Below are 24,298 nucleotides of genomic sequence, written 5' to 3'. Positions count from 1 at the left end.
TCTAGCGGGCTGCGTTTAAGATTCTTGTACTGACTTACAAAGCCCTAAGCAACTAGAGCCTAGGCCAGCCTTTCCCAACTAGTGGGCCACCAGATGTTGTTGGACCACAACTCCCATCAGCCTCAGCCAGCATTGCCAATGGTCAGGAAAGATGGGAATTGTGGTCCAAAAACATCTGGAAGGCTGGCCTAGGCTATCTAAGGGAACACCTCCTCCCATAATATCGTGCCTGGCCACTAAGGCCAACTAGTGAGGTCCTCAAGGCTGTGCCATCACCTGCAGAGATGCAACTTGCAATAAACAAGAAGAGGCCCTCAGGAGTCTCCTGAGGCCGCACACCCACTGATTGATTTTGCTTGGCTACAGCAGTGGCTGGTGGCTGCATGTCAGTGGGGCAGCGGAATCCACTCCGGGGGGTTTGTCTAACATTCAAGGAGCTGTCCAAGGTGTTGAACCTATTTGACCCTCCACTGACATGGAGCCGCCAGCCGCCACTGCCTGGCTGTGTTATTGATGCGACCTGATGACGTAGACAAGGTGCTTGTGATGATGCAGCTAGCAACGTGTCCTCTCGGCCCTTGCCTTTCTTGGCTTATTAAAGCTTGCCGAGGGGGGTTGACCGAGTAGATCCAGGGTGTGGTCACAGCATCATTGCGGGAGGGAGTGGTTCCAACCGCCTTGAAAGAGATGGTGATCCGACCACTCCGGAAAAAGCCCACCCTGGACCCATTGGTCTGTGACAACTACCGACCGGTCACAAATACCCCCTTTTTAGGGAAGGTGATTGAGAGGGTTGTGGCGCAGCAATTGCAAGTAGTCTTGGATGAAACAGATTATCTTGACCCATTCCAGTCTAGGTTCAGGCCTGGTTATGGGACTGAATCGGCCTTGGTCGCCCTAATGGGTGACCTTTATCAGGAGAAAGACATGGGGATTGCGACCCTGCTATTCTTACTTGATCTCTGGGCTGCTCTTGATACTATTGACTATGGTATCCTTCTGAGCTGATTTGGTGAGATGGGTATCGGAGGCGCTGTTTTACAGTGGTTCTGATCCTACTTCCAGGGTCATTTTCAGACAATAGCATTGTGTGATTGTCTTTTGGCCCCCTGGCAGTTGCGCTGTGGGGTGCTGCAGGCCCATTTCTGTTTAACATCTATATGAAGCCCTTAGGAATGGTCATCAGGAGATTTGGGGTGAGGCGTCAGCAGTATGCTGATGATACCCAGCTCTATTTGTCTGTAACATGTGAATCAGGAGAGGCTATGCAAGCCCTGGACCAGTGTCTGGACTTGGCGGTGGGCTGGATGAGGGCCAATAAACTGAGTCTGAATCTTAGCAAGACGGAGGCGCTGTGGGTTGGTGGTTCCAGAGTTGCCTGCTTTGGATGGGGTCGTACTCACTCTGAAAGAGCAGGTTCATAGTCTGGGGATCCAACTTTGTCACCAGAGGCAAAGGTGACCTCAGTGGCTAGGAGTGCCTTTCACCAGCTTTGGCTGGTAAGACAGCTGCAGCCATTTCTGGACCAGGATAATGTGACCACTGTTGTCCATGCCCTGATAACCTCCAGGCTGGATTAACCTCCAGGCTGGATTACTGAAATGTGCTCTATGTGGGGCTGCTGTTGAGGTTGGTCCGGAAGTTGCAGCTGGTGCAAAATGTGGCAGCGTGACTGCTCACTAGGGCAGGGTATCACCAACATGTCACCCCGCTGCTGAAAGAATTGCACTGGCTGCCCATTAACTACCGGACTAAATTCAAGGTTCTGGTTTGGGTGTACAAAGCCCTATACAGCTTGGAACCAGGATACCTGAAAGACCGTCTTACCCCTTACATACCCAGTTGATCACTACGCTCTGCAGGTGAGGGCCTCCTGCAGACACCATCTTATCAGGAGGTCCGTTCTGCACAAATTAGGAAAAGGACCTTTAGTGTAGTGGCACCTACCCTTTGGAATTCCCTTCCCTTAAATGTTAGACAAGGGCCATCTCTTTGCAGCGCCTACTGAAGACCTTCTTCTTTCAACAAGTCTTTTAACCTTATCCCAGTCTGTTTCTGTGTTGGAATTGCTTTTTAAGATGCTTTTAAAACTTTTTCAAAAAGATGTTTTTAAGATATTTTGTTTTAATATGTTTTAAAAGATATTTTGCTTTGATATACTTTAAAGTCTGTTTTTATGATATTTTAGATCGTTTTTAGTGTTTTGTTTGCCAGCCTGGGCTCCTACTGGGAGAAAGGACGGGATATAAATTCAATAAATAAATAAATATAACAATCATCGCAATAGTAGCAGTAGAGAGAGGTAATGGTTCTCGTCCTCTGGGTTGTCTTACAGGTTATTCTAGCCAGGACTTTGACTGGGCAGATTACCAGAAGCAATGTGGAACAGAAGCAGCTCCCCAATTCTGCTTCAGAAATGTAAGACTCATTTTTTATGATTGCGTTGTATCGAACATATTGCTAAGTCAGGGTCCCATCAGCGCAAGGATGACCGCTTGTGCAACAGAACTCCCCCCTCCTCCCTTGTGTGCCCTTTCAACTTCTTATAGGGCAGTGGGGTTCCCAAACTGTGGCTCAAAGACCACCAGTGGTCGACGAGCCTCATTCAGGTGGTCTGTGGTGGATTTGTGTGTTTGTGGTGGAAATGGATGTGGCAAATCCATGGCATTAAATACGCATATTGATTTTAATTGTGTTTTATTGCTTCTATGGAATTCAGACGGTAATTCAATAAAATATGACAAATAAGAAGGAAGAAAAATATAGTTAGAAATCATATAGCATCTATCACTGTGCATTACAGTTGTGACAATAGGCGGAACAGTGGTCTGCTAAGACCATCAGCAATTTTCAAGTGATCCGTGGAGGAAAACGTTTGGGAACCACTGACATAGACTATGGAGGTTTTTTTTTTTCTGGTTTGGAAACCAACCTTCTGGAGTAGATTTGGAGAGGGTGCATGGCGCATGCAGGGGGAGGACGCTGATGGGATGAGAGAGTTGAATAACACCCATCAGGGCAGGTGCCAGAGGGCAGCCAGATCAGTCCCTGGCCGAGGGCCCCTGAAGGACCCCTTGTTAGGGTGGGTGGGTGGGTGGGTAGCATTCCCTTCTGTGATCTGCAGCAGCATTGGCTCACAACCCTGCCATGGATTGCAGAGAGGGAGCTCCGTGCAGGCCCACGATGCCCACCTGCATGACCTACCTACCTTTCTCTTGAAGTAAATGCTGGCCGTGCTGCGGGCACATGCTTTCCATCAACCAAGATGGCTGCCGAGGTTTCCCTAAGGTGCTGATGCCCCTGCTGCCATCTTGGTTGATGGCAGGTATGCACATGTGTAGTATGCATGCATACCATCAACCAAGATGGTGGCGGAGACATCAGCCCCTTAGGGAAGCCTCGGTCTCCATCTTGGTTGATGGCAGGCATGTGCACACAGTGTGGGTAGCATTCTCTTCAAGGGAAAGGTAGGTGGGGCATGTGTGTGGGTGCCGGCGGCAGGCATGCTGGGGCCCTTGATTATTTTTAATCAAATTTATTTTATTTATTTATTTTTTTAAGCTGGAATATTTTTTGTTTTTGCAAATCTAACGGGAAAAAAGAAATTGTCAGCTGACAATAATAAAAATATTCCTTATGACTTAAATGTAATATTACTTAAATGTATAAATTGACATAGGCAAGCCATATGTCCAAATTAGGCATGCAAACAAGATTGACTGCACAGTGAGATCTTCATAGCACTTTTCTTTTATTCAGCTGTGTTCATTCCTGTGGGGGCTGCTAATCCCACACCGCTGTTGTATGTTGGCTTTTAACTTCACCTTTTCAGCACCGCAAACAAAGCATCAGGGAGTGCTTTAATGCTGAAAAAGGGAAATGACAGCTTTTGTTTTCAGAAAACATCAGGATGTGGTATCCCCATCTGTGCATTTAAGTCTCTGCCTGGTGGGAAATGCATGCAGTGGAAAAAATGCCGAGGCCAAAAGCAGCCCCTGGGCAAGGATAGCCGACATGATGCCCCCCAGATGCTGTTGGATTCTGGTTCCCATCAGCCCCAGCCAGCATGGCCAGTGGGATAATGGGAACTGTAGTCCAGCAACATCTGGAGGCTAACATACTAATTACCCCTGTCGTAACGAATTAGAAGATTTGTTTCTGTGAGTGTAGAAAGCTGCTTTACACGGAATCGGTCCATTGGAGCATTTTAGTTTAGTGAAAAGGTGAGTCAGAGGTGACATGATGGAAAATTATGCATGGCATGGAGAAAGTAGGTAGAGAACAGGATGTTGGACTAGATGGGCTACTGGCCTGATCCAGCAGACTGCTCATATGTTCTTGGCCAAAGAACACAGGCAAAAACGTGTATATTAGGGAAAGTAACATTGGAAAGTGCATTATATTAGGGAAATGGATTGCAAAAATGTGTACATTAGGAGAAAGAGGCATGCAAATGTGTATGAATTTTTGTGTAGAATATTTCAGAAAAAATTGCACACTGATGCAGCAATAGAGCAAAACGAACTTCGGGGGGGATTAGTAACTGAGAGAAACTAAAAACAACAATTTTTTCCATCTATACCTACTCATGTCCTTTAAAGAAAATCAGCTCCTTACCTTGTCATAGTCAGTTTGTTTATATGCCACATTTTCCACAAAAACGTTTATGCTCAAAATGAATCCTGGAAAATTAACAGTCTATGTACAGAAGCAGTACAATAGCCTTAATCAGCAGGGATTGGTGGTGCCAGTGTCAGAGGGGCACCGAATCTGCTCTTAGTTTTAGTCTGAACTTTCAAGGAGCTCCTGAAAAGTTTGGACTAAAACCCGGAGTGGATTCACTGCCCCACTGATAGCAGAGATCCAAGTCTCCACTGCCCATAACAGATAATAACAATCATAACTCAGTAACATAACACTAACAGTTCAACAAGGAACAGTTTGTTTCAAATGCATCAAAACTGGAGGTGATCATAGAACTTACCAGTAGGTCAGTTAACAATATCCTGTAACTTTGCATCCTCAAAGCTGATGATGTTAGAGTCTAGCAACTCCCCCCCTAAAAAAAAAAACACTTTTTTTTTCTTTTATCATGGCTACGGAACCTTTTTGAGCCTGGGGTCCACATGCCCTCATAGAGAATCTAGTGCACACCCGTGGTGGGTGGGGCCAGAAATGGGCAGAGAAACGGATGTGACCTACAATTGTAGTGTGGATTGCATTCCAGCCATGCAAAGTCAGAGGTTTCTATTCTGTTGCTCACACCCACACACCTCTGTTATCTTACTTCCAGGCAAGCAAGAGGCATTAACACAGCCAGGTAGTGGCGGCTGGCGGCTCCATGTCAGTGGAGGTTCAAATAGGTTCGACACCTTGGACAGCTCCTTGAATGTTAGACAAAACCCTTTTGTCCTCCAAACCAAAGGACACCTCCCGTTTTATACCTAGACTCAAATGACAAGGAATCCCCCTTGAAATACTTCTGGTAGGGTCAGGGTTCTCATGAAGGTTCTTAGAGCTGATGGAAACAGCCATCCCCTGATAGCAAACACAAAGTCTCTGAGCCAACCTTTGGCAACTTGGTACCCTCTAGATATTTTGGACCATAACTCCCATCAGCTGCAGCCAGCATGGCCAATAGTTAGGGATGATGGGAGCTGCACTTCAAAACATCTGGAGGGCATCAGGTTTTGTGTGGCCACATTGCCTTTCTAAGATGCCTCCCATTTTTCTTTCTCGTCGGAATTGTGAGGGGTTGCAGTTTTAATAACTCCACCCATCTTGGAGTCCTCCCCCCACATTTTATCTAGCCATGGAATCCTACATAGCAACTTATTTGAGCTTATTAAAACCAGCTTTTGTGAAATCCAAGGTGCTCGTTGTTGTTGCTCCATTCACCTTTCGTTTTCCGTAAAAATAAAAATCCCAGCATTTCACAGATGCTTTCCCCCAGAGTTCTCACCACTTCAGCCTCTTGCATGTGAATGAGCACCAATGTGCACAATGGATATCTCTGTTCCCTCCTCAAAATGTATATTTACGGTGAAGCCTTTGGTATAACCCCTTAAATCCCTAACCCTGAGTACGTGTACCTGAAATAAATGCATATTCTCCCCCTCAGTTCCCCTCCCCAATGTATCCTGTTTTTTATATTTAGATTGTAAGGGGCCTGTTCTCTTATCCTGTTAAGTGCCATGTACAGTGATGGCTCGATAATAAAGCCAAGTGTGGTGCAGTGGTTAGTGTGTGTGTGTCAGGTTAGAACCTGGAGACCAGGATTCAAATCCCCGTTTGGCCATGATGCTCAGTGGGTAGCCTTGGGCCAGTCTCTCATGGGCTGACCTATCTCACAGGATAGTTGTGAGGATAATATGGAGAGGAAAGTAGAAACTTTATTGCAAACTGAGCCATTAGCCATGTGCAAATATACATACTTCCATACATGCTCAAATTTGGTTATAACCACTTAAAACTTTTAGAAACTCTTTTATAACTGTGCTTCCTTGACGAAAGAGTCTCTCATTTTTTGTGCCGCCATAGCAAAATTGGCGACCGCATAAGTCACAAAATTAGAATTATCTGCTAAAAGCACATTAACCTTCTCTCTATCTGAGCAAGGCGCTAAAGAATCTAATAAAAAGGATAAAAATTTCCGCCTAGGATTCTCATAAAGCGGACAATAGAGTAAATAATGAACAATATTCTCAGTTGTCTTACATCCATGAATACAAAGGTGCTGAGCCACAGGTATGCCTCGAAATCGGCCTTCAAGATAGGCCGTGGGCATTACTTGAAATCTCAAGGTGGTAAAAGCTCTTCTTATGGGGGCTCTATTAAGTACTTCTAGATAATTTGCCATCGAATGATTCAGTTTAAAACCTGGATACCAATTGGAGAATTGGGCCATTACAATAGACGCGCGATCCTGAGCTGCGTCACAGTCGTAGATCCAATTACGGAGGGCGACTTTGCTTAGTTCCAATAATTTGGCTAAGGAAAGATCATATTTAGAAAGTAAAATCTGACATTCCTTCGCCCATCCTCCATGGCACATCTGATCCTGCCAGCATTTTTTAACCAAGTCTGAATCATTCATTTTAGAAATTCGGAGCCAATACCGGAAGTAGGCCACATCAATACGTGCCATTAATGATGGTAATCCTAATTCAGCTCTGAGATGGGCTGACGGAGTCCCCGCAGGAAGACCCAATACTTGTCTCATAAAGGCATTCTGGATTAGTTCTAAATTAGTTCTCACAGCAGAGCCCCACAATTCAGCACCATATTGAATCTTGGCAAGTATTTTAGCTTTTAATATTTTTATCATTGGAGGCACAAGTTGGCCCCCTCGAGAAAAGAAAAATCTTTTAGCTAAGCTTAAAGCTTGGAAACCAGCTAAGGTCACTGATTTTAACTGCTGGGTCCACGAATGGCTGTTGGATAAAGAAATGCCAAGATATTTAAAGGTAGAAACCTGCTCTAATGGAACCCCATTTATTGACCATCTGCTTTTAGTTTTCATATTTTTGCCGCAGACCATGATTTTAGATTTACATTGGTTGATCGTCAGTTTCTGAGAGTAACAATACTCCTTCAATTTTTGGAGCATACGTTTAAGGCCTATTTTGGTTAATGAGCATAAGACCACGTCGTCAGCATATAGGAGGATAGAAATTTTTTTTGTGCCTATAGAAGGGGGAAAGAAGGCAGGGGATGATAGCGCCACTACTATATCATTGATGAAAAAATTAAATAGAAAAGGTGCCAATAAGCACCCTTGTTTGACCCCTCTATGCACTGGGACTTTAGGAGATAGAGCGCCATCCTTCCCTGTGCGGACTTGGATGACAGTAGATTGATAGAGGGCTCTGATCAACCAGAGCAATCTTTGGTCTATGTTAGTTTGAGCTAGTTTTTGCCAAAGAAGCTCTCTGTCAACTGTGTCAAAAGCCGCTGAAAAATCGACAAAAGCGAAATACAAGGATGAAATGGCTTTGGATCTTGTTTTCCCAATTAAATGTTGCAGTATAAATACCTGATCGATTGTGCATTTTTTAGGTCTAAAACCCGCTTGTTCTTCGTATATTATTGAATTAGTCTCATCCCACTCCTGTAGTTTATTTAGAAGCAGGCGGGAGTATAACTTCAATGATACATTTAAGAGGCTTATAGGACAATATGGAGAGGAGGAGAGCCATATACACCACACTGAAGTCCTTGGAAGAAAGGTGGGATATAAATGCAATCATGAAATAAATAATATAATAAGCACAGCTCTACATGGTTCATGCTATTGTTCATGTGGGCATTGCACATTCTGATTATGCAGTGCATGCAAACATCTTTACCCCAGGGAATCTACTGCCTATCTTTTTTTTGGGGGGGGGGCTAAGTTGGTCAGACAAATTTTGGCTTCTGAATTGATATGGATCAGCTCTCTCCCATCTTCCCACAGCATGAGATCCTTGGCAAATCAGCCCTCTTAGTCTCTGTACTCCTTAAGTGCCCCTGTGTGTGATGATGAATTTTGAATGTGTTATTACAAAGTTAAATTACTGCCCTCAGTATTTGATGGCACCACTTAGCTGGCATATGACAGTGTACAGAAACTGGTGGACTTTCACTTGTTCATGATAAATATTTTTATTCCACCTCTTCTTTTTTTTCAGTTGAGGCAAATCACAATAACTATTAAATGAGCACCATAAAACAACTTGAGGGGAGGAATTCTGCTAATTTCACTCATTTGCACAGACATGAAACATTAAATAGCTGACAAAGGCCAAACAATCAATGGTTAAGGTCAGATTCTCAGATCAAACTTAAATTTCATGCTCTGAAATGTTGCCACATTTGTGAATGTATTTGTTTATTTGTTTGTTTGTTTGTTTGTTTATCTACAGTGGCTATCACTGTGTTCCCTATACTTTTTCTGTCTTGTTGTTGTTGTTATGCTCCTTCGATTACAACTTATGGTGCCCCTATGAATCAGTGACCTCCAAGAGCATCTGTCATGAATCACCCTGTTCAGATCTTGCAAGTTCAGGTCTGTGGCTTCCTTTATGGAATCAATCCATCTCTTGTTTGGACTTCCTCTTTTTCTACTCCCTGCTGTTTTTCCAACCATTATTGTCTTTTCTAGAGAATCATGTCTTCTCATGATGTGTCCAAAGTATGAGAACCTCAGTTTCATCATTTTAGCTTCTAGTGATCGTTCTGGTTTAATTTGTTGTTGTTATGTGCCTTCAAGTCGATTATGACTTATGGTGACCCTATGAATCACAGCAACCTCCAGTAGCATCTGTCATGAACCACCCTGTTCAGATCTTGTAAGGTCAGGTCTGTGGCTTCCTTTATGGAATCAATCCATCTCTTGTTTGGCCTTCCTCTTTTTCTACTCCCTTCTGTTTTCCCCAGCATTATTGTCATTTCTTCTCATCATGTCTTCTCATTATGGGTCCAAAGTATGATAACCTCAGTTTCATCATTTTAGCTTCTAGTGATCGTTCTGGTTTATTTATTTATTTATTTTATTATATTTGTATACTGCCCCATAGCCGAAGCTCTCTGGGCGATTTACAGTAACTAAAAACATTAAAACAAATACAATTTAAAACAGATCTTATAAAAACAATTTAAAACACAATTTAAAGATTTTAACAGTATAAAACACTAATTGGACTTTTTCACAATCCAGGGTATGTGCAAAGCTCTCCTCCAACACCACATTTCAAATGAGTTGATATTTCTCTTATCTGCTTTTTTCACTGTCCAACTTTCACCTCCATACACAGAGATCGGGAATACCATGGTCTGAATGATCTTGACTTTAGTGTTCAATGATACATCTTTGCATTTGAGGACCTTTTCTAGTCCTCTCATAGCTGCCCTCCCCTGTCCTAGCCTTCTTCTGATTTCTTGACTATTGTCTCCATTTTGGTTAATGACTGTGCCGAGGTATAGATAATCCTTGACAAGTTCAGTGTCCTCATTGTCAACTGTAAAGTTGCATAAATCTTCTGTTGTCCTTACTTTAGTCTTCTTGACATTCAGCTATAGTTCTGCTTTTGTGCTTTCCTCTTTAACTTTCATCAGCATTCATTTCAAATCATTACTGGTTCCTGCTACTAGTATGGTATCATCTGCATATCTTACATTTTTGATATTTCTCCCTCCAATTTTCACACTTCCTTCATCTTGGTCCAATCCCGCTCTCCGTATGATATGTTCTGCATATAGATCAAATAGGTTGTTTTCTGTCTACTGGTATTTTATGCCGTTAGCAAGGGATGGACGAGAACTCCACTTTAGTCAGATTTTATAATAATTCACACGCTCACCCTGTTTGCAGACTGAGCATGCATGCTGTGAATTCAGTGACTTTTCCCCAACACTGGAATCCACTGGGTAAGAATTCCACTGAAGTCCCCTTCACTGGCTACCTACTTGACAGGGCGCAGTGAGTTAACTCCCCCCCCCCATGACATGCAGAGCTGAAGGAGCACTATGTGCTTTTCAAAGCTCCAAGTGACACCTCATGGACCTGAACCTCTGCCTGTGAGTGCGTATGGGGCATTCCTGCCATGGCTCTGGAGCCGCCCCCTCCCCCGCTGCTACCTAGCCGCTGCCGCTTGCCCCACAGCAGAGTGCACTGCACAAGGATGCCTCCTCCCCCTCTTCCTCCTCCCTGATCTAGCCTGGCTCGGACCATCACTCCTTCCTTCCACCCTTCTGCTGGAGGGCATTTAAGGGGTTCATACTGCAGAGATTAGGAGGCAACTAGCCTAAGCCATCTCTTTAACATGGGCATTGTGTCAGGCAGCGGCCAAGCTGAGGAGTCTCTCCGGACTTGGCTTTTGAACTGTGTGGTAGTAACTCTTTAAATTTCCTTCCACCCTCACAGGAACAAAGAAATTGAACTGGATAAATAGAGAAGATATGCGGGGGGCAGGGGGGGGACCGAATGGAATAGGATCGGATTGCCAACAGGCAGCGGATCCCATCCCTAGTGATGCTTATGCTGGGGGAGAACAGTAGGTTGGGTCCAGACTAGGGATGGAAGAATCTGTCAGTGTCGGCTTCTCATTTTTGCCATCTTAAGCTTAGTTCTCCACAGTTCCCAATTAGTTTGCATTTTTTTCCACATTAGTTGGCAATTTTTTAAGGTCTCATGAAAATTCATCAGTGATTTTGTGCCAGTTTCCCTAGGATACATATCAGTGCATGCAATTTTGCCGAATATGCATATTTTTGCAAAGCAATGTTCCCTAACACACTTTTCTATGTAACTTTCACTAATACAGTAGGGCCCCACTCATATGACGGGTTACGTTCCAGACCCCTGCCTAAAAGCGAAACCCACCGAAAAGCAGAACTCTGTCAATAAAATGACACCCGATGCCCGAAAAACGCTGTATGAGTGGGGCCTTACTTCAATTGAAAACCGCCGTATTAGTGGAATGCCGAAAAGCGGGGCCCTATTGTATATGTATTTTAATGCACACTTTACCCTAGTTTTTGCATTTTGTTTATCTATTTCTTTATTACATTTATATACCACCTTTCCTCCAAGTAGTTCAAGGTGTTGTACATGGTTCTCTCCTCGCTGTTTTATCCTCACAACAACCTTGTGAGGTAGGTTAGGCTCAGAACCTGCAACTGGCCCAAGGCCACACAGTGAGTTTCGTGGCTGAGTGGGGATTCGAACCCTGGCATCCCAGTTCATAGTCCAACACCCTAACCATTACACCACAATGGTATAATGACTAGCTTTAAAAATTAACTAGTTGGCCCCTATGTTTCTACTAATGTGCCATTTCTAGTCCCTCTTTAATTTCCTCCTCTGTATTTACACATTACCACACCCCACGTTTTATCTGGCTCTCAACTACGTATTTCCTCCTTTAGGAGAATGCCAAAAATAGGTTCACCACATACACAAAATGGGGTGAGTGGGTTTGAGTGAGCAAATGAAAATTTATTGCACATATTTATAAATCAAGCTCTCCAAAAACTGTACTACTAAAAACCAAGTGTTCTTTTGTGGTTCACTAACAAAAATAACACAGAGGATGTATGTCTAAAATGCTGCTTTATCCTAAAAAGGAAAGAACGTACATACCGCTATTGTTAATTTAAAACTTTGTACACATTACTTAGTTGGAGACTGCTCTGCAAAATTTGGAGAAGTTAACATTTCAAAGGAGGGCTGTGGTTTGGTCTGCGCTTTGTTTTGAAAAGTGTGGATTTTTCGCTTTTAAATGCGAACTGAATCAAATCGCTCTCCCCTTCCCTAATCAGTAGTGTAGTGGTAAATTCAGAAGTGTAGGGTCCTTTCATATTAGCCACAGCCATGTCCCCTCCCCACTTTTTTGTTGCTGAGTTGAGAATGTGATCCTTGTTTATGCCTTCTCCCATAACAACAGACATCCCTTAGAGCCAAGGAGCATGAAAGGGAAGAATGTTAGCCAATGAGAAGAGTCTTCTCGGTGGCTGACTTACCTCCTTTCATACTGATTGGCCTGCAGGATGCTGGAGACATAGGGACCCTGATGGGACCCTGCTCCCAAAAAAGTAAAGGGTCTAAGACCCCCTGAGACCCTTGACAATTACATCCTTGTCCCTAATGTAGTTGAACTCAGGTCTTGACTTAGCTCTAGTCCCAGGGAATGTGGCCATTTTTAAATGTTCAGATGTTTTTATTTATTTTAGTTTGGGTCCAAACCAATTTTTTTGAGAGTTAAAAATACACTGAGAGAGCCATAGTGTATATCAGAAATGGGGAGCTTGTAGTACTCTAGATGTGTTTGGATTCTGCCTCCATCAGTTCCAGCTAGCATGGCCTACTTTCTGGAAAGCCAGGAGTTGTAGTCTAACACCATCTGGAGGGCCACAGACTCCCCACCTACTGTTGGTGTGTATACATGTTTCTGATCAGATGGGTTCTCCAAGCAATACCAATATGTTTAACACCGGCAGAACCAGAGACATTAGTGGGATGCTATACACGATACGAGCATCCATCCTTCTTTTAAGCCACCTTCAATCTCCAGATAACAAAACAAAGCAGTGTTTTGATACAGACTGTCCAGTACAGGAAATGGCACAGAACTAAGGCCAAGAACTACATGTATACCTCTTCCAGGTATCTTTCAGCCGAGGCTTTACAAAAAACATGAAGCTAGAGGCCGTGAACCCCAAGAACCGAGCTGAAATCTGTGTGGCTTCTGTCATCTCAGTAAAAGGAAAGTTAATGTGGCTCCAGTTGGAAGGTAAGTTAGAATATCTGCTGCACTACAATGGTTTTTTAATGTAAGTTTTGATAGCTTAACGGGGTTAGGGCATAGTGCATGCATCAGCAACGTGGCTCCGCAGGCAGGCATGTACCCACAGAAATGTTCCCTGGTGTCCGCAGGGTTCTGTCCACCTGCCACTGGGCTTGCTGAAATTAAGCTTGAAAGAAGTCTTCTATTGTAGTCCACAGAAGTCTTCATTCAATCATTGTATAATGTGTACTTGAAATATTTCACTTTTTAAAATTATTGGATAAATGTGTATAATATCTTAATTTGCAGAAAGGGAAAGGAAAGGTCTCTCAGAGGCAGCTTGCTTTCCCAGAATGCCAGATGCTTAGGATCATGAGCAAGAGTTCACGCCTTGCTTGTGGGCTTCCTATCCATGCTGGACTAGATGGCCTTTGGTCCCATCCTGCAGGGCAGTTCTGGTTTTCTCTACTTTGGAGGCAGTAGTACCGGCTCTGCATTGTATTTTGTTTTCGCACAAATGGTTTTAACCTCAGCTCAACTTGGAAGCCAATCAGCTGGAAATAATGCTGCTGAGAGACATTTCTTCTTAAATGCTCCACTCTGCATGTTGAAGTTGTGAGCTTTGCACTTTGAGACCTGGCTGGATCCTTGTGCAGTTTAAGGAAGGGAGCTGTGCAATGGTGCCTTTTTAAAAATGTGCCTTGTTTTTGGCTGCATGCTAGACCTATTGCTGTTATTTTTTTTCCTCTACAGCAGTACAAATAGGAAGCAAAAATTCAGTGCAGGAAACTAATGGTGCCTTAACTCATTTCCAACCAGCCTCTGCTAATCACCTCTTGGAATGAAGAGCTGATGAGGTGCTTATGGATCCAGTCTTTCTAATGCAGAGTAGCTGTTTGGCATGAAGCCTGTGCAGGTGCCTTGGGATCTGGTTACCCTAAGTTTTGCCTCCTCTCACATGAGATTTCCTGGCTCGTGAGATGTTAGCCGGATATGGACCTATGAGAGATCCGCCAGATAGGTGGCCTAGAAATAAAATATTTATTTATATTATTATCCTGTTGTGGCACCCCAACTCTAGAATTCTCCCCCCATAGAGGCTTGTTGAGTGCTAAGTTTCAGCCTGTTTTATTTGCCCATACCTTTGAGATGCTGCATGTCAGGGTTGCATTGCTTCTAGTTCCCAAGATCCTCAGAGCCCCAGGTAGTCTCTTCCTGTCCAGGGTTGCCTTGTGGGACCTTCACCTCTTGGGCCAAGGGACTCTTCTCATCACAGGAACTGTATGCTAGACTATTTTCCACAGCCAGAACAGACAAACACAAAAAGTACTCCTTCCTACATAACCACAGACGCACTCTCTCTTTTAAAAACAGAATTGTATTGCTTTCCAAATACAGATGCCTTTGTTTTTCTTTATGTGTATGGGACTACAGATGATGAAAGGATGTTTGTTCTTGGAGCGGGAAGATGATTCTCTCTCCATGCACATCTTATCATTTTTGGGGGGGTCTCCTACCGCAGTCCTCCTGGCTTTGAAATTGCATAATAAATTTGTTTTTATAGGTTTACAGGTGCCTGCCTCAGAATACATAGTTGATGTTGAGTCAATGGACATATTCCCAGTTGGCTGGTGTGAAGCGAATGCTTACAAGCTTTCAGCACCACGTAAAGCATTGAGTAAGTATATGAAACAGCAAATTTAGATTGTAAACCTTTACTGTGGTGTTGTTTCAGCTGTTGGGTCTGAATCAGAGATGTTGGGTTCTTCCAGACTGTTGGTATTTTTGAGTGGGAGTTAGTTTCATGGCTCCATGTCAATGGGGCAGTGGAATCTGCTCTGGGTTTTACTCTGAACTTTCAAGGATCTGTCACCTTGGACAGCTCCTTAAAAGTTCAGACTACAACCGAGAGCAGATTCCACTGCCCCACTGATATGGGGCCACCAGCTACCACTGCATACATGCAAATGCAAGTTTGTTTGTTTATTTATTTAAAATATTTCTATCCCGCCCTTCTACCCTACAACAGGGCACTCAGGGCAGCGTACAAAAATAAGTTGCACAACTGCAGCTGATTGGGAGATCTTGCACAACAAACCCGCCTGCCTAAAAGATCAAGCTTTTAATGCACAAAGAAATTTGGGATAACACATTCTGGATGCAGCTTCCCCACAAACAAATCAGAATGAATGCCCAATGAACAGGATGTCTGGAATCACCATTTTTGAAGATCTGAAACAGTGTTATGGATGGTGGAGAAATTCGATTCAGATTGCATTTAAAGCCAAATATATCAAATCTGTACTTTCCACAACAATACCAGATCCTTCTAAATTCACACTTAACCAAATGTTGCAATGCAGTTTCACAACCAAGCAGTGTTTACAAAAATGCATAGATTAGGTTGTTCTGATCGTTTATTGTTTTAATTGTGAGCCGCCCTGAGTTCTTCGGAAGAAGGGCGGGGTATAAGTATTTTAAATAAATAAATAAATAAAATAATAAGGGAAGGTGTGCACAGAGTATGTTGGCGAAAATAACGTACAAAATGTGTTAGGATAAACTGCTTGTAAAAATGTGTATGTTAGTCAAAGCTACGTACAAAAATGTATGTATCAGGAGGAATTTGCACTAAAGTGCTGAAGATTTTTCATGAGGGTTTTTTAAAAAAGAAAATTCCACAAACTGCAGCAGAAATGTGGAGAACCGAATTTAAGATTAGAAAAATGAGAAATTGAAAGAACTGAAATCGACAGATCCTTCCATCCAGGGGTGGATTATCCATTAGGCTTAGTAGGCTGAAGCCTAGGGGCCCGGAGCTCTTGCGGGCCCGCGATCCGCAGAAGCAGGACAGGAGCTGCAGATCACGGGACAAGAGCTTCCGAACTGCCCGCCATCCCCCCGCTTCACTTACCTTTTTCTCCGCTTTTTTTGCAGTTTGCCATCAATCAAGATGGTGGCCGAGGTTTCCCTAAGAGGCTGAAGCCTCTGCCGCCATCTTGGTTGATGGCACGCATGCATGCTACATGCGCGTATTGCTGCCATCATCCAAGATGGCGGCAGAAGTTTCAGCCCCTTAGAGAAACCTCGACCACCATCTTGATTGATGGCAAACCTGTGTGCACAGCCGCAAAAAACCCGGAAAGGTAGGTGAAGCGGGGTGGATGGGATGGGACGGGACGGTGGGCGGCTCAGAATCAGCCTAGGGGCCCTCCTCAGCTTAATCTGGCCCTGCTTCCATCCCTATTCAGGATCTGGTTTTTCGATTTGGCACTTATGAGCTCCACTCTCTGTTTTTTGCTCAACTGTAAAAAAGCTGCCCATTGTCCATTCTTGGGAGAAGAGGGCAGGTAGCTTGGAGAAAATAGCAGACAAAATGGAGGATAGCATCCAAAACCCCAAAAGAGAGACAAAAAACCTCTCTCAAACTGTTAGGAACATAGGACACTGCCTTATACTGAATTGGGCCGATCTAACTGGCAGCAGCTCTCCAAGGTTTCAGACAGGGAGTCTTTCTTGCCCCTTCCTGGAGATGCTGGGGATTGAACCTGAGACCTTCTGCATGCAAAGCAGGTGCTCTACCACTTGAGCTACGGCCCTTCATCTGCTCAGACAGGAACAGAGATGTATTATGGGGGTAGGGAGGTGCTCAATATGTTTTGACAGCTGTCTCCTTCAGGATGAGAACAATCTTGAAATCTATCTTATCCTGATGGCAGTAGCTAAAACAGTCCTGTTCTAGAGACATTTTGCTGATCGTCTGGGAGGGTTTTAAAAGGAAATGGAACAGGGTGAACATTGGTGATTCTGGGAAAGTTTAAAGGGAGGACAAGAAGCCTACGTAATGTTTTAAAAGTATGTTTTGCTCCCTGGTCCATCAAGCTGTAAAATGTAAAATAAAATTTACAATAAATGCAGCATCTATTACAGCAGCCGCTCGGGTTCCTTTGTAAGAGATGGTGCTGAGACGTATGTTCTTAGGACCCACCCTATCCCTGTGAATGTAATGTGTTTTAGTTGTTTTGAATACTGTATTTTAAATTTCTGTAACCCGCTCTGGGACCTATTGAATAATAATAGTCTCTGTTAAAGATAAGAAATTAATTTACATTTGGCATTAGCTGTTTTCCTGGTAAAGATATGATAACATTTGAGAAGCCAATGGAGGTCTCAAGCAGGAATGGAGAAGAAATTTCACATTTAAAGGCAAACTTACCCAATCTGCACTTTCTAAACAATATGTGAACCAAAATCCTTCTCCAAATTTGGCAGTGCAGGTCTGCAGCCCAGTAACGTGTACAAAAATACATATACTCCGGTAAAGTGTCCAATAAGAATACATATATTAGTGAAAGTAACATAGAAATGTGCATTGTGTTAGGGAAAATTGCTTTGCAAAAGTGTGTGTTAGACAAAATTGCATACAAATGTGTATATTAGGAGAAATTAGTACTAAAATGTTGGAGAATTCTCGAGGACTATTTTTTAAAAACAACAACTACAAATTGATGTGGAGAACTGAATTTAAGAATGGGAAAATGAGGAACTGAAAGCAACCCAAACTGACAGATTCACCCACCGCTAATCTCAAGGCAGAGTTCAAAATGTCCAGGGCATCGCAGGCAATTTCTGCCTCGCCTCTCTGTCTCTCTTCCAGGGTCCAACAAGGTGAGATGTGAGACTTCCACATTTGGAGCTCACAGCACTATTTTTCTTTCTGAATGTTGGATCCAGATTTAGTCATATTTAGAACAGACCCACTGAAATCAACGGGGCTTAAATTAGGCAGGGCTAATTTAAGGCCTGATTATTTCAATGGGTCTGCTTTAAGTCTGAATGAGGGGGCTTCCAGGCAGCGGTTTAATATTGTAAAAGGGTTGTTAGGATATCACACATAGGTCTTCTACAACAGAACTTTTAAAATAAAATCTGCTGCAAAAATACATATGCATGAGAAGGACCCATCCCATAATAAGTAGCCATCTGCAAGCACCCTGCTTCTGGAGCCAGACTTGGAAAAGAGGCTGACCACTGTGAGAACAGGATGCTAGATGAGATGGGCCTTTTGATCTGATCCAGCAGGACTCTTCTTAAAAGCAGATTTTGGGGATAGGGATACAATGTGAGGGAGGTGGGAACCTTTGCCCCCATGCAGTGACCCCAATCTAAATTGTCCCCCTCCCCCAAGCTCTTATTAGTCACTTAGAGGAAAACCAATGGACAGGCTGAAGCTTTTATATGTTTTCCCCGCTGTGGCTTATACCATCTTGAAGGAGGGGGAAATTTGAACTGGGGCATAGCACTGGGACAAAGATTTCGACTCGAGCCTCTCCCCCCCCCCCCCATTACAGCCTTGATCCAAATGGTTGGATGTAGAAGATTTTGGCAGCTCTGAAGATGGAGATCCCACATCAAGTCTAGCTTGATCCTCTGAGACAGAACCCAATGTCACATTTCTCTAGGCACATACTCTATGAGTAGATTCCAAGAAAAGTCGGCTCCACTGATTCATAGGGTTGCCATAAGTCTTAATCGACTTGACGACACATAACAACAACAACAAAGGAGCGTGGTGACAGTATTTTAAAATAACGTGTCAGGTAGGGATGGGGTCTGTTGGCTGGTGCTGGTTCAAAAACATTCAATTCATCTAACAGGCCGGTATTGATTCAAGTTCGTGATTTGTCCACTGTCCACTGCTTTTGTTGTTGTTAAGTGCCTTCAAGTCAATTTCGACTTATGGCAACCCTATGAATCAGCGACCTCCAATAGCATGTTATAAACTACCCTGTTCAGATCTTGCAAGTTCAGGTCAGTGGCTTCCTTTATGGAATCAATCCATCTCTTGTTTGGCCTTCCTCTTTTTCTACTCCCTGCTGTTTTTCCAACCATTATTGTCTTTTCTAGTGAATCAGGTCTTCTCATGATGTGTCCAAAATATGATAACCTCAGTTTCATCATTTTAGCTTCTAGTGACAGTTCTGGTTTAATTTTTTCTAACACCCAATTATTTGTCTTTTTTGCAATCCATGGTATCTGCAAGGCTCTCCTCCCACACCAAATATTGATATTAATATTGATAATTTTTAAGGAAATATCAATGTTTTGAAAGGAAATATTGGTAAATGAGAGGAAATATTGGTAAAATTATCATTCTTAGTATCGATATTTTCAAAAATAGCCACAGAAAATTGCTACATGAAAATCTGATCCGCAATGATGGAGAATAAGCAAATTAATGGAAAATTCGGTACCATATCTGAATTGGGCAGAATTCTATCGTGTCCCTAGTATCAGGGAATAGGATGGGTGAAAATGACAGGAAGGAACCAGGGGCTCTCTTGGTTTGGTTATTTCAGGGGTCAAGATGGTACTTAGCCTGTCAGTTGTATGTAAAATACCAAAAACAAAAGGCAAAGCTTTCACAGAAATAAAAGAATCATTCGCCTGCTTGTATTAAAATTTGCAGTTCAGATCTGAAAATGTACAGGGTTTTTAAAGAGCCAAACGTGTGATTTTAAAATCAAGGAGCTATTTGGAGAGGCTACAATGGTCATCTTTGGTTACTATTAATGCATGAAGTGGATAAAGTTGCTAAGGGTAATCAGGCATGCAACATTTGCCTGCCTAATACGTTCTTCTGAATGCAAGGATATCAGTGCCTTGTTAGTATTTTTTATTATTATCAACTCCAGATCCCTTAAAAGCAAGATGGGCAATCCTGTGCAGTGCACCATAGAGTCTTTAAGCATCACATTTTGTAATGAAGCTGGAGCTTAACTGTTTGAAGCAACACATTTGTAGCATAACAGCAACCCCGCATTTAATTTCTCAGTAAGTGCAGTTATACCAAAGGGGGATCCATGTTACTTATTCTTTTGCAGTACACATAACAGAGGATCCTTTAACACTTGGACAGCATTTTAAGCTGTTGTGGGCATGAAGTCGTCTCCAAAAATGGTGGGTTTATATCCGACCTGAATCGAAAATTCTCAAATGAGAATTTTTGTCTCTGAAACTGAGATGTCAGGGGTGCCATGGATATTGACTTATTACTGATATTTGTAAGCCACTCTGGGAGCTCCCATTTTTTTGGCTATAGAGTGGGGTAAAAATGCTTTAAAGCAAAGCATCTAGAGAGACATAGGTTGTCCATCCCTGTCCTATGACTAGCACAGTGCAATTTATAAAATCAACAGCCCTTTGTCACAACAGCTGCACTGAGCTTCCATATCCAGAGGCAGTGTACCTCTCTGCGTATTATTATTATTAATAATAAAAATTAATTAATATATACCCCACCTTTCGGCCCAAGGCCCTCAAGGTGGCTTACAAAAGACACAAATATCAAAATACAATATAAGAATACATCAATAAAACAATAAAGCAATACAGTTTACAAAACACAATTTAAAAAAAATGTAAATATACTGCCTTCAGGTCGATTCCGACTTATGGCGACCCTAAGAATAGGGTTTTCATGAGGCTGAGAGGCAGTGACTGGCCCAAGGTCACCCAGTGAGCTTCATGGCTATGTGGGAATTTGAACCCTGGTCTCCCAGGTTGTAGTCCAACACCTTAACCCAGCCTTTCCCAACCAGTGTGCCTCCAGATGTTGTTGGACCACAACTCCCATCAGCCTCAGCCAGCATTGCCTGAGGCTGATGGGAGTTGTGGTCCAACAACATCTGGAGGCACACCGGTTGGGAAAGGCTGCCTTAACCACTACACCTCACTGGCTCTCATAAAACACAATTTAGAAGAGTTAAATAACAACCATCAGAGTACCTGATGTGGATGGCAAATAAGTGGAGTGAGGGTGGGGGTAGGCTATGTCTGTTTGGCTATGGTTAGGGACCAAACTAACTCCTGATCTGATCCAGCAAAGCCATTCTTCTGTGATGCTGAAAGGGTGAGAAAGTCCCTGGTTTTGCTTGCAGGTTTGATGCTCCCATCCCAGATGCAGAGAACAGAATCTGTAAGACTACGAACATAATACCAAAATTATTTGTTCTCACTCTCTCTTTGCAGTACAAAGGAAGAGGAAGATTGCTGTTGTGCAACCGGAAAAGCAGTAAGTAGGCACTTAAAATGTAAATAGCAAAGCTGCCTTAATATGTAAATAAATCAGATTTGCAGCTAAGCCAAATGGGCTGGTGTCCTGCAGCTTACAGTGTAGAGTGTGCATAGATATCTCCTTAAATTAGTGCATGTGCGTGTACAGAATGGGCATCTGACTTGTGGGGGGGGGTGCACATCCACAGGCATGCATACTTTCATCCTAAGGGGATATCTAAAGAAGAAGAAGAAGAGAATCTGTTGTGTCTGAATTGGCCAGGTATGGGTGGGTAGATTTCCTTCCTATCCTGTCTCAAGAGTTCTGTACAAGCTGCATGACAACTTCGTCACAGCAATTCTGGGAGGTCTCTCTCTGGAGTCAGGGTTAGGCAGGGGGTCCCTGTCCTTACAGCACTTGCCAGGGACTTCAGCTGTCTTGAGAGACAGCAAACCAGAGACACGAGCAAGCAAGCACCCAGATGCTCAGAGACTCACTCCCAGGGCAGGTCTTCTCCAGTCCCCCAGTGCTGCAGCTGTTCCCAGGTAGTTCTGGGGAGTTCTCCAGTAGTTCTCCAGAGTTCAGGCAAGGGTCTTTCCCTGCACTTCTTGGAGAGGCTGAGGACTGAACCTGGACCAGCCTCTACTGCTTTCTTCGTGTGTGTCAGGCTAGGGTGGCACCACTTTGGTGGCATAAGTGGCAGCACTCACAGCCTGAACGCTGGAAATGGAGTGACTACTGCAATAAATAAATTGGACATTTTTAGCCTTGTGTCAGGAGGCCTTGATCCATCCCCAGGTTTCACATGATTTCAATGCATCCTTCTGTCATCCAATAGGTTACCACCTGGAGTGCCTGTTGAGAAAATAATTCACGAGCCTTGCATAATTCCACAGGCAGAGACAATTGGTGAGTTTCTTGGAAAGTGACAGAATGCTCCGGAAGCATTTTAAACGCCACTGCTTAATGCAGAGGAAAAGCAACCCACTGATTAATTGCTTGTGTAGTATCCTGTTAAATGAGCCACAGGAGTGTGGACGCATTACATGTGGGAAACTTGTGGGTGTACAGATGTTGTTGGACTCCAACTGCCATCAGCCCCTGCCAGCATGGCCAATGGTCAGGGATGATGGGGTTGCAGTCCTGCAGCACCTGCGAAGTACCAGGTTCCTTATCCGTACTTTACATGAATCCTGACCATTTTGGGAACAATTACACTGCCATCAAATGTTTGTGTAATGAGCATTTTTGTGGTTTTTTCCCCCCTCACTCTTCAAAGCATGGTTTAAAAAGATCTGATCTGATAGGGGCATATTCTCAGAAAACATTCCATAGGGAGAAGCCACTTCTTGGGGGGCGGGCATTTCTTTTCCCCAGTGCCTAATAAATGTATACACTCACCTTCAGAATGATTCAATTCTGAGACACAATTCAGAAATGAATGGTGCCAAACTTGCCCAGCTGGTGTGTCTCCTTTTCCAACCCAGTCTTATGCATTGTCAAGGACTCAAGGTTGCCCTGCCTATGGTCCCAAGGACCTTCAGCACTCTTATCTTCAGAGATGCTCTGGTGGGGCCCTTGCTCATAGAGTCTGGTTACCCCTTTGCATCGCAGGATCTCTTTCTATGTAAATATACAGTTTCCCTATGTTCTGTCTTTCCCCTTTTAATTCTCTTGACTCTCCACTGAGATTAACAGCCCCAAGACTTCCCTTTTCCTTCTCTTCCTTGTTCCTTGGTCCTCACTGAGCTAAAGCAAACTTGTTCCTTTATTCTTTTCCTCCCCCATCTATACCTCTTTCCTCCATGTTAGTAACGTCCTTCCTCACACCCATACCTGCGACCTAGGGTTGCCAGGTCCATGGCCTGAGACTGATCCTGTATCTTTAGGAGAAGATCGCCCCGGCCTCCAAGAGGTCTTCTGTATCTTTAAAAACTGTGCAGAAGGAAGGAAGAATTCCACCTTGTGGCTTTTCCCATTACAGTGTTGCAAGAACACCTGCACTTGGCTGACTTTCTCTTCTCCTAAAGATACAGGATCAGTCTCAGGCCTTGAACCTGGCAACCCTACTCCAGATGCTGTGTTTTATCCAGTGGCTGAGCATGTGTTATCTGGGGTCATTATGGGCATTGCAGTCATGCACCCTCACTTCCGCTCCAGACACCTCTGTGTCCTGTCAGACCAGCGGGGTGCCACGCTGAAGCAGCCCCCACCAGCTTGCGCTATCCTCATATGTGTTCAGAAATTAATCCCACTCTGCTTGTGTGGGCTTGCTTCCAGGTAAGTGTCACTATGAATGAGGTTCCCAAGCAAAAATGGCATTCCCCATTTTCCTTTAGTTGTGAGTATCTGCAACCATTAATTTCACAGCCACAGCCATGAATGATGATTTCAATTTTCTGCTCTACCCATGAGTATAACGTGAAACAGCGGAGGAAAGGAGAAGCACCCTTTTCCTGCTCGTAAACCCTGACTGTGAGTGAGAAAGGGTAGCTAAATCCCAGCAAAAAATCCTTAATCTGCATTGAGTCATCATGGGCAAGTTGCTCGCTCATCCTAGTTGCTCGCTCTCTGTCCCAAGATGCTGGATGGTAGCTGGCAGAGAGAAAGATATGATCGGTGCTGATGTAGGGAGAATGGGAAACCATGTGCTTCTTCTCTGCAGGTGCCATCAATGGGAGGTACAGTTGTCCTCCGCTGTTCATCAATCACCGCTGCTTCTCAGGACCACATTTGAACAAGGGAAGATTGGCCGAGCTGCCTCAATCTGTTGGGCCAGGCAAATGTGTGCTGGTTCTTAAAGAGGTGAGGACTGTGTTACATCATAGGGATAGAGGAGACTTTTGTTTGGTCTGTCTTCTTAAGCAAACTGGTCTAATTTGCACCTCCAGGTGGACTAATCCGCAGACCATAACGTAATTATCCTTTAGAGTTTGCACTCCTCCCAAATTCTGCAATGCAGCTAAAAAAAAAAAGC

At 43.6% G+C, this 24,298-nt stretch overlaps 1 protein-coding gene across 5 annotated transcripts in view; it reads left to right on the top strand.

The window, feature by feature from the left end:
• The window catches only part of SFMBT2 (Scm like with four mbt domains 2), a 127,408-nt gene that overhangs the window by 78,322 nt on the left and 24,788 nt on the right, over positions 1–24,298 (top strand). For all 5 annotated transcript variants that reach the window (XM_061638291.1, XM_061638292.1, XM_061638293.1 and 2 more), the window contains exons 10-15: positions 2,336–2,418; positions 13,145–13,271; positions 14,830–14,943; positions 21,297–21,339; positions 22,160–22,230; positions 23,987–24,126. In XM_061638291.1, coding sequence (XP_061494275.1) covers positions 2,336–2,418; positions 13,145–13,271; positions 14,830–14,943; positions 21,297–21,339; positions 22,160–22,230; positions 23,987–24,126 — 578 coding nt within the window. The remainder of the gene's footprint in view (positions 1–2,335; positions 2,419–13,144; positions 13,272–14,829; positions 14,944–21,296; positions 21,340–22,159; positions 22,231–23,986; positions 24,127–24,298) is intronic.

The sequence above is a fragment of the Rhineura floridana genome, chromosome 8 (assembly GCF_030035675.1).
Source record: "Rhineura floridana isolate rRhiFlo1 chromosome 8, rRhiFlo1.hap2, whole genome shotgun sequence".
In the NCBI taxonomy this organism is placed as follows: Eukaryota; Metazoa; Chordata; class Lepidosauria; order Squamata; family Rhineuridae; genus Rhineura; species Rhineura floridana.
The sequence above is the reverse complement of the archived record's forward strand: the minus strand, read 5'-3'. Positions and strand labels throughout refer to the sequence as shown.